Raw genomic sequence first — 10,860 nt, forward strand, 5'->3', positions numbered from 1 at the left:
CGTACCGTGGTCGTCCAATTAAAAGCCAGAGAATCTGCCGTTTCCCTTTTTTTGTCCAATCACATTTCAGAGAACAGTGTTATTCAGTGTGCCGGGGACCTGTTGCCAAGAATATTTGCGTGCATGTCTAAAATCAAATATTGGTAGACTGAACTGGATACTACACTACACCAGACCACGTTGACTGCACTTGAAGTCAAGAGAGGTCAACTCAATACACTATACGGCTTTCTGGTTTCCTGGCTTTTCTGGTGCTCTACACCAGACCATGTTGACTGCACTTGAAGTCAAGAGAGGTCAACTCATACATAAGGCTTTCTGGTTTTCTGGCTTTCTGGTTTCTTCCTACTGTTCAGTCACACACACACACACACACACACACACACACACACACACACACACACACACACACAGTCAGTGACGTTCCAATGAAGCAGCGTCCTCCCTTCTGCAGTGCTCTGGTCACAGGCTTCTGGCCCCAGCTCACCCAGAAGAAGCTAAATGATTACAGGCTGGACGAGAGCCCCAAATGTATCAAAGGATACTATACTAACGGTGACGCAGTTTACATGTCTGACTTTGGACTCGGAGTTCAGTGATGCAGATGGTCGGACCCCAGGTCGTTGCTGTCCAGCTGTAGGAACCCTGTATAACACAAACACACTATGCCTTCAAGACTTCAGTTCAGACAAGAAGGCTTCATTGGAGAAGGAGGCAAAGGAGATATGGGATGCTGTGCAGTCTGGGGCTGCACTGAAGGACACCTCGATCCTCTCCAAATTAATTCTGCTGACCTTCGCAGATTTGAAGAAGTATCATTTCTACTACTGGTTCTGCTTCCCTGCACTCTGTTTCTCAGAGGGGATACGGATCGTCCAGCAGCTATCTCTGCTAGAGCAAGTCTTCTCAGCTAAACAGGTCACAGCATTACTAGAGGCCTATAATGGGCTGTGCAGCCAAAGTGGAGCCAGCGCTGTTCCATACTTCCTGATGAAGTACACAGAAGACGACATTGAGGTGGCTCCCCTAGGGAACTGGCTGGGACATATTCTTCACCAATACCAAGAAGGTTACCGTGGGTGTACATGATCCATGCACTCTGTCACAACACCCGGGCTGGCCTTTGAGGAACCTACTGATCCTTATCACATACAGATGGGGTTCCAAACTGAGACAGAATGAAAGGAAGCCACTCTATTCTGCACAGCATTTTCTTCCAGGTCAAACTGCCTCAAATCTTCCACAACACAGCCCTTGGAATGAATGCAGAGGGCTACAACATGAGCATCCCTATGCCAGACTCTGTCCCAGGCGCAGAAGGATGTGGAGCAGCTGGAGAAGCTCATCTCTGAACACGACGTGGTCTTCCTGCTCATGGACGCCAGGGAGAGCCGCTGGCTGCCTACGGTCATAGCCGCCAGCAAGAGGAAGCTGGTGGTCAACGCAGCGCTGGGCTTCCACACCTTTGTGGTGATGAGACACAGACTGAAGAAAGCGTTGGCCAATCAGAATCTCTCTGCGGACGGAGAGTCCTCCCCTGCGTTCTCCTCCGCCTCCTCACTCCCGTCATCTCTGTTCTCCAACATTCCAGGACACAAGCTGGGCTGCTACTTCTGCAACGATGTGGTGGCAGTCTATGGGTGGCACCAGGGGATTCAACCAGGGATCGAACTCTGGACCAACAATGTACGGTCAGCAGACCCGGTCTGGCCATGGAATCGATGGAGCCCTGGCTGTTGAGATGATGGTGTCCATTCTACAGCACAGTGAAGGAGGCTATGCAGTGGCCAGTGGCAGAGATGACCGAATGAATGAGCCCCCCACCTCCTTGGGACTGATGCCGCATCAGATCCGAGGCTTCCTGTCCAGGTTCGACAACGTCCTTCCAGCCAGCCTGGCCTTTGACAAATGCACAGCCTGCTCAGACATCGTCCTGGAGCACTACTCCACTCCACTCCGCTTCCACTTCCTGTCCCTGGTGTTTAACTCCTCGCACTCATTCCTGGAGGACCTGACGGGCCTCACGCTGCTGCACCAGGAGACACAGGCTGCAGAGATCTGGGACATGAGTGATGATGAGAGTATCTGAGGAGGTTGAGGATGGACCCCACCGTTGATGTATACAGAAGAGAAGACCTGATGTGACAGACTGGACCCGCCTCCGTCCTATATGTAGTCTAGTATGATGGGTGTCGCTGGCCGAAGAGAGCGGATCTGCAGGCTTGCATGGCATGGCGGTGCGTTGTGGGCTTGTGGATCCGTTGTGGGCTTTGTGGATCTGTAGTTTTTTGGCGGGCGACACCCTCATGAAATGTGGAGTATAAATTAAGCGTAACATCCATTATTTATTGGTTTTGTTTTCTTATTTTCCTTCTTTTTTATACACAGGAGATGGGAAATGTTACGTGTAAAACTAAAAGCACGCCTGGGAAGTGACTCTTTTTAAGCACGGGGAGTGCAGTGGGGTCCAAGTTAATTATTATCAAGCAGTATTAACAAAATGGGTTTATCAGTTAGAGCTTGACAAGAGAACAAAGCACATGCATACTGATAAAAGGAAGAGATTAAATGAAAGTGCTTCACAGTCTCCCACAGAATTGTCTTAAAAAAACTGACGATAAGTGGACTGCACGATAAGCAAGCATGTGCATTCTCATCATGTCTGCATCCTCAGCTGAGTTCAGCCAAAGATGTACAACAGTAGACTTTCACAATAGTGTAATACTCCCAAAAACATTGTCAGTGAGTGATGGTATATCTCTTAACTATTAATATATTTGTTAAAATAATTGTTTATCTAAAGTGGAAGCTGAAGTCTCACAACTGCAAGGCAGCACAATATAGTGTAAAAGCAATCCACACCAAGCACACAACTATTAACATCTGATCCATGCCTAGTTGCGCATCTTGTCGCGCAAGTAAAATAGTCAATTCGGATATGCTTGGTAGAAACTCTGAGTAAAAGCTTTTTACAAGGGAATGTTTCATATTTATGTGCCTCTTGACTGTGGATGTGTCAATGAGCTGATCCTCTTTTGTAGCTATGCTTGTAGTAGTAGTTTGTAATTGAAACACAAGCCTTCTCAGATGACAACTGATAATGATGATGTCTTTTAATTCATCTACTGTAAATTCTCCTAAAAAATAAACCTGAATGCATGCATGGTCACGGACCACACGCAAGACCTTCAGGGACCACCAGTGGTTCACAGACCACCAGTTGAAAACCCCTGTTTTAGAGCATCACACTAACGTTTTAAAGATATATAGAACAAATCATGGTATCAATCATGGCAGAATAACATAACAAAAAAATAATCTGCTTTTAATGTGCTTTCATGTCGTCAGGATACCATTTTCCCTTGTTTACAAAGCCATGACCTGCATGAAATGTCCTATTACAAAGTATTAGCAATCACCCAGCCATCCCATGGAATCATAACACAGTTCTCAATTAATACTTTCTGAGTTTAATATAAGCTGTGACATTGTGTAAAATGTTAAACTTCAAGTGAAGTAACTTGATTACATTATGTTAGATGTGAAAATTCTTACTTGGCTTTTTATTCTTTTCTTAGATCACTATGTGATTAAAAGCCTCATATACTATTAACATTACAGCTTAGTTTATCTCAAATATACATTTACAGTATCATTCTGATAGTGTGATGCAACTTCCTGTGACCTGTCACAATTCCTGACCTTTTTTGTTTAAGCAACAGTACTTATTCTTTAACAATATTCTCTCTTTCAATAGCTGGAACCTTATAAAAATGTGCAAATATTTGCTTTCCACACAAGGATAACCCCGCATACAGCAGTAGTGTCAAGAGTAGGGCCATGCACTTGGTCCCAAATAACTTACCCTTCATATAAACAGACAAAACAATATAACAGCACAGTCTGACCAAACAGCACTATACTCCGATGTGACTTCTTCATCTGCATAGGTTCAGGGTGGCATTTCACATTTCAAGATGGCGTGCAGCATGGGTCACTTTTATCCACAGTAATAATAAACTTTCCTCAGTCATCAGGGCGGCAGGATTCATATTAGTGTTGTACAGAGACAGATTAGCCTAGGATTGAGAATGGTAGGCATCATGGGAAGATGATGTGATTGAAGGCAATTTCTCTGCTGCTTGCGCTCTTTTGGCCAGAAATCTGTCAAACTCTGCAGAGAAATAGAAGCAGGATTAGTATGGGAATATTCCAAGATGGAAGCTCTACTGTACTGTCTGATGCCAGACAACTAGGCAGAATATGTACCTTCACTGATCACACCGTCTGAATCTTCAAAACTGTCATCCTGTGTCATAAACAGAGGAAAGCCACACGTCATCAGGATACTGCACTTTGGTATAGCTTTTAAAACATCTGCCCTTTATTGTTTGTAACATTATTACAAGAGTACTGTCAGAATATGTGCATAGACTGTGCATGCAATAAAATAGAATAAGATATATGCTGTGCATGACACAAGTGGTAGCCACTCACGTCTTCTTCCACAGCCAGCCACTTCTCAACATCCTCCATCACAGAAGACTGGCTGACGGGAATCTAAGAAGGTATTAAGGGAAAACTAAGTACCATACTTCATTTGTTCAACAATTATCACTGTGTAACTGGGATGAGCTATCACACAAACCCACCAAACACACACAAAACCACCAAACACACACAAAACCACCAAACCAGCATTAACAAAGGAACCACTCCAAGCAAATTAACTGAATCCACATGCCATCTGCAAGCAAATTACTTATAAACGGGATGTGTTTCTTTAAAATAATCGAAAAAGATAATGTACCGTCATGCTAAATATAAATGCATTCCCCACACTGTGTAACAGTAGGGTGGCTGATTTAAGCGCTCATCCTTGGCCAGAGTCAACCTGTATCGATGCATAACAGTTGCGTAGTAACACCTGGCTCAGAGTCCACACAGGATAAATGGACCGTCCACACCAAGCACAATTACTATAACTAGTCAGAGTAAGGTCACTACGGTGTCATATTGCATCAAATCGTGCTGTAATAAAATGTATCGTCCCTGAACTGTATCTAGAATACATTAACTATTGTCTTATAAAAGAGATTGACACTCCATATAACAATACATACATTGTTTTAAAATGGTTAAAACTTAAGTGGATGGCAGAGTCCACACCCAAAGTATAACTATGAATGTTCACATAATTATCCTCATAGTTATTGTTATCGTGCTTGCTTGGTGTGAACAACCCATTAGTCAGCCATCCCCACACACATTCAAGAGAGAGAGACACCTTTGTCATGACAAGTCTTGTGTCTTCTTCTTTCCTTGTTCCTCATTACAACTAAGGGCATGGCAAGCAGTATGTTGGTACTTGGAAATAAACACATGACTCGTCATGGTGGTGGAGGCTCTCCTGAATGTGAAATGTGAAATAGGAGTGTAGTCCAGCTCCGACTCAAGAGTCCATGTTGTTTGACTCACACCAGACTGCTTAAATCAGCCAATACCAACCATACAATCTTATAGACATGCTTATTCAAAACAATGCCCTGCTACATACATAGATATAGTTCTGTACTACTGTATATGTAGGTCTGTCTAATACAGTAGAACTGCACTGTATGTATGTCTACTATTAGACATTTGTTACAGATGTTCATATGAATATAATTGTCAAGCAAACCCAAAATTGCACCACCACAGAACTCGTGCACATGGCCAGCAAAGCAACACAAACGGCAAACGTTACACAACTGATGAAACCCACCATTCCCCTTTTTATCATCCAATCTAACTGTGGAGAAGAGCTGCGTATGAAGGCTGAAGTGTCACCCTTCACACACAGACACATATAAAGTCGTTTTAGGTGACAGACAGTGTTTTCAATCTTTTAAACTTCATGATCATTGAGCCACATACAGTACCCCCACTTGATACATGTTTTTTATCTTCAGGCCTTAATCTATACTGTAAACTCTTTAGTGTAAATGTAACTCTGAGACACACACACATTGAAAGGACCATGCTGTCATCAATACATTCACAGCTTTGGTAATATTAACTGAAACTAATGGCTTCCTTAAAAATATAACAAAGCACAGTATTTTTGTTGGAAAACGCACGCATGCACGCACGCACGCACGCACGCACGCACACACACACACACACACACACACACACACACACACACACACACACACACACACACACACACACACACGGCTAACAATTTATTATAATATAATAATAATATAGTATATTTACTGACCGTTCCAGCATTATGTTGCGTGGCGCTGATACCTTGAGACTGGTCATCCACCTCACCTTCACTTGTTTCACTGAAACATATACTGGTATTTAGTTGCAAATTGTCTGCATACACTATGTTGGAAAAATGGCATGCATTAAAAGAAAAAAGAAAAGTAGGACTATAGGAAAATGGCCAATAACTATTCCCAAATGAGGTTTAACATCTCAGAATGACCTAGAATCCTGTCCTCTGATTCAAGCCAAGGAAAGTCATGTGGTTGTACTTTGGCACTGTACCACATTTGGAAAAATGTTTTCTGGCTTTGTTCTGGCTTTGCTATTCATACAGCCTAAAGTTGGGTAGATTTTGTCTCTACCACTCTAATACCTTCTCTATGCACCTGTTATTTACATACATAAAAAGCTTGACTTTGTTGTAAACCCTCTTCACCTTTTTCTTTGTTGCGTCTGTGAGATGCTACATTTCTGCATGTCCAAGTGATCAGCTTCACTTGCACCTTGGAGAAAATAGCAACAACTCAAGTACATCTAATAAACAACACAGCATAAGTTGTTGAAAATATAGGAAAACACATACGGTATGCATGAATGCAATATCGAACACAGCCACACAAACTTACTGAGTCTTGTCATCTGAGCACAAACACTATCAACTGGGGATGGGGTCGGATAGCTGTTAGTGGAAGCTCCCGATTGGCTGACGGAATTAGATGCAAGACTGAGGTCACTTAGGTTGACATAATGTGGGCTCTGAGAATAGAAAAAATATCATTTGGATGTGCATGGTATCGATACTAATTATAAGAGCATAGTCTAGTTACCTAATGAAAAGAATAACGCAACTGTTAAGAGCAACTTCCTTACTTCCTCTGTTGTGCTTTGACCATTTGTCATTTGTCTTTCAAACCTGCATGGAATGGAAACGGCAATTTAACATCACAGATATCACAACCTGACAGACAGGAGAACATCCTCCAACACTGACTTTCATGCCCTGCAGTATAGTTGAATAGAGCAATACCTCTGGTAGCGTGTGAACGTGCTGTTCATCTCATCGTTGGCAGTCAGCAGCTCTTCGATCAGCTTCTCCTCACTGAGTCTTGGCACCAGTTCAGCTATTCTGTTCTGCATGTCCTTACACACTGTGTACAACTGCTATGGACCGAATGACAAAGGAGATAAGAAATGGCCAGCGGCCAAGAGTAGTATAGTGATCGACAAGATCAGGAAAGAGACAGACAGATGTAGTTTAATGCACCTGCATGTGTGACTGAAATGTGACAAAACGGTTATATATGGTGATAATAAACTTTACTATACACTACTATACTATAGCCTACTGTATACAATACTATACTAAACTATATAGACTATTTTATCATGCTTGGATATCTGGATGAGAGACGGCTCAGCACACAGCGTTTAATTTCTGTAAACGTTAGTGGTCAATATACCTGAAGCAACTCAATGTCTGCGCACTTGGCTGTGGATGGATCTAGCTGACTCATCATGTCTGACATTACAGTCAGGTTGCTTTGCACCACTCCCAGATCTGTCTTCAGCCTGTGCACCTGAAATGTCAACAGTATTATCAAAATATTACATACATAGGCTAATATGTACTTCATCGCACAGCAAAAAAGACACATTTTCCTCCTAGAAAAGTGTCGTTTACAATAGTCGAGACTGAAAATAGAAGGTGAAATGTGCAGAAAAAGGAATTTAGACTGAATTTCAGCCGCCATGCAAAAGGTATTAATCAGTTTGTAAGTGAAAGACAATATTGACAGATAAGACAGCATCTCTATAAAACCTTTCTACAGTTTGTCAGGTCCTTTCACCTGCTCGGGTAGGGACACACTGGCTCCCTCCTGGCCATGTTTAGGCCCGGGGAATTGTAGAGGGATGAGACTATGTTTAGAAGTTGCAGAAGCAGGTCCATTCCTAGGCAACCCCTGCTGAGCAGAAGCACGAGCACAGTCCAGATGACAGCAGCAAAATGTTAGGAGAGCCCATTAAAACAGAAAGAGGAAAAGCATAGACATTTGAAAAGGAGTGAATAAAGACATAAAAGTAGTCAGCCCCAGGCTTTCCCAAGCAAGTGCATTTGTATTTCAACATAATATTAGTCCATATGTTAGTTAGTAGTACCCTGTTCGAAGGGTTGACCAGAGAATAACCATCTGGCTCTGGGAACTCCAGACCTTTCCTTCGTAGATGCTCGTACACAGACACCACACCTGTTAGATCAGGTGAGCTACGGAATGCATCTGCCCACGCCTTGTCAACAGAAGAACAACAAACATTACAAAATAATCTATGCTGACAAATTATAGTAATGTCAAATGATTACGATTGTTTAACCACTTAAACCAGACACCGTCATACAATGAAAATACAATTCTACAATACAATCTACAAGCTCACACAGAATTTACTGTAGGCCTAGTCAATTGTTTCAAATTATTTTTGCCTATAATAACAACATGCCCAAAATATGGCGCCACAGTTATATTAGGCGTACTGTTGAGATGTAATCAGACTACTGACCTGTATGATGCCTAGCACTCTGTCATGCAAGACCACCGGAGGGTTGTTCTTCGGTATAATCGCCCGGACCAGAAACCCCTCTATAAAGTCCCGGGTCGTCACCAGGATATGGAACCTGTGGCCACAGTTCTTCACACAAGCCTCCAGAACCTATGTCCAGGTTGGGAAAACAACAACGACATGGAATGTAAGCAGAGGAGTGGTTCTGCTTCTCAAACCGTTCTGAATCATGGCCCACTTGAAAATCGTGAAAGCGTTCGTGGCCCACCCATCTGACCACTTAACGTGACAGCCGTTCGGCTGCCATGTGGGCCACGGCCCACAGGTTGGGAATCATGCTGGTTTACAGACACAAAGGGATCACACCGAGCTAAAGAACATGCCGACCTGCAGACTGCAACAATGACTTCAGCAAGGATTTCAAGTGTTTACATTACATCTACATTGAATGTAGATGTTTACATAGATAGAGCTAGTGGCTGCAGTTTTAATGGTGCATTGGAGGAGGAAGGACTTTGCGACAGGAAGTAACACTCACGGTCAGTGCCAGCATAACCTCCCTGAAATTCTTGTTTCCTGAAATCCTTTTCTTTATCGCTCTAACAGCATCCTTTGGTCTGAAAGGAGAAGAAGCCATTGTTATGACTGAAAAAGAAAAGCCAAGAATGTGATCTCCAAAAGACGAGCCTGGGCCGAGGTAAAGAGACGCTCACCCCTCATCTGTGCTGTTCACCAGGTCACAGATCTCCATGTTTAGGGACCAGTCTTCTGACTGGAGACTGGAGTTTGTTGCAAGTTCTACAGGAAACAGACATACAATAGTCATGAACTGAGCAATGTTTGCAAAGAAAACAATGTGTATTAATATGAATCACCATAATTTTAGGAGTTTCTGTGGGGCAGTTACTTAACTTGCAAGCAAGTTCTCACTAACTATAGGTTCATTACTGCCTGAAATTGATTGACAAAATTGAGTGTTGGGAAATTAATAGGGCAAATTTGCCATGTTAAAAACCACTGTTCTTTTTTTTCTTTTCTTTTTTTGCAGATAATAAAGGGATATCTCTTTCTTGGTTCCTTCCAGCATGTTATCGACAGAGACTGAGAGCAACACCCAACCATTTTGAAGATTAGAGAATCATCATCCCGCCTATGTGATACTGTATCATCATGATAACTGCATCAGTAAAGCAATAACCGTTCTATCACTGTCAGAATTGATATGGATTGGGCTGCTTCTTTTATGCGTTTCTTGATCTTGAGTTAATATCCGATTATTTTTTAAATATCTGCAATAAGGAGGAGTGCGTGCAACCGCACAGCGCTGCTGCAGTCCGTGAAATTCAGCAGGCTATACGATCGTCAGTCAATGAGCTAGCCTACTTTGTAATTATAACGTAATAATAACCACTGGATCCATCTCGACATCTCACCTATTCGGTGTCCAACCGGTGTACTGAATGGATTCCCTGTTAAAAACTCCATCTTCGATTTCTATTCCCCCTGACAGCCAACACCACACGACGTCCCTGTTGCATTTACAATAATAATATAGCCCAGCCTCCTTTGCACAGCAGAAGACAACCGGAGCTACGTCGCATTTAAAGGGCAAGCACAACATTACGGCCCGCGGTCATTTGAATGGCTCTGGGTTTTGTTTGTTTTTTTGTTTTGAATTAAGAAATCTTTATTTCACAGTCAGTACATATACATACAATACATTACAATACAGTACAGTACAATACAATATTTTAATGGCTCTGTGATGCGACTGCAATTTGAATTTTGACGTTTAAATTGGATACTGATCCATAGTTCTAATGCAGGGATTTTCAACTGATTGTGAACGACTCACGAGGGACCACCAGCCACCACCCTATTATGGGGACCACTGTTGTGCATCCCATGTGTCAATTGTTGTGTATTGGAACCACTTCAGTAGATCCTCTGAAGGCAAAGTACAGAAGACATGACAGTAAGTGCCTAGCTATATGCCCATACCATGAGATGCACGAGGTAAAAGGCACGAGTTTTGTGTTGTGC

The 10,860-nt window shown here is 42.6% G+C and overlaps 1 protein-coding gene and 1 pseudogene across 6 annotated transcripts; one reads left to right on the top strand and one right to left on the bottom strand.

Annotated features, from left to right (window-relative positions):
• Window positions 1-428: 428 nt before the first annotated feature.
• Window positions 429-2,089, top strand: LOC310868612 (ubiquitin-like modifier-activating enzyme ATG7; annotated as a pseudogene). Its single transcript has 2 exons — window positions 429-1,160; window positions 1,252-2,089. The product of its transcript is annotated as a ubiquitin-like modifier-activating enzyme ATG7 (transcript).
• Window positions 2,090-3,222: 1,133 nt separating this feature from the next.
• Window positions 3,223-10,377, bottom strand: tom1 (target of myb1 membrane trafficking protein). 5 transcript variants are annotated; one of them, XM_083779415.1, is made up of 16 exons: window positions 10,251-10,377; window positions 9,531-9,615; window positions 9,356-9,434; window positions 8,818-8,967; window positions 8,419-8,547; window positions 8,109-8,222; window positions 7,722-7,838; window positions 7,289-7,419; window positions 7,111-7,174; window positions 6,888-7,017; window positions 6,698-6,764; window positions 6,266-6,335; window positions 5,765-5,830; window positions 4,498-4,560; window positions 4,270-4,309; window positions 3,223-4,174 (listed from the first exon to the last, which is right to left on the bottom strand). In XM_083779415.1, exons 1-16 carry the CDS (start codon window positions 10,300-10,302, stop codon window positions 4,080-4,082), a joined length of 1,452 nt encoding a protein of 483 aa, XP_083635541.1. In that variant the 5' UTR covers window positions 10,303-10,377; the 3' UTR covers window positions 3,223-4,079. The 5 variants fall into 5 exon arrangements, with proteins under 5 accessions (XP_083635541.1, XP_083635542.1, XP_083635540.1 ...); XM_083779416.1 differs by having other exon boundaries at window positions 7,132-7,174; window positions 7,289-7,422; XM_083779414.1 differs by having other exon boundaries at window positions 7,289-7,422.
• Window positions 10,378-10,860: the final 483 nt, after the last annotated feature.

Source organism: Protomyctophum parallelum (assembly GCF_964188405.1).
Source record: "Protomyctophum parallelum genome assembly, chromosome: 13".
In the NCBI taxonomy this organism is placed as follows: Eukaryota; Metazoa; Chordata; class Actinopteri; order Myctophiformes; family Myctophidae; genus Protomyctophum; species Protomyctophum parallelum.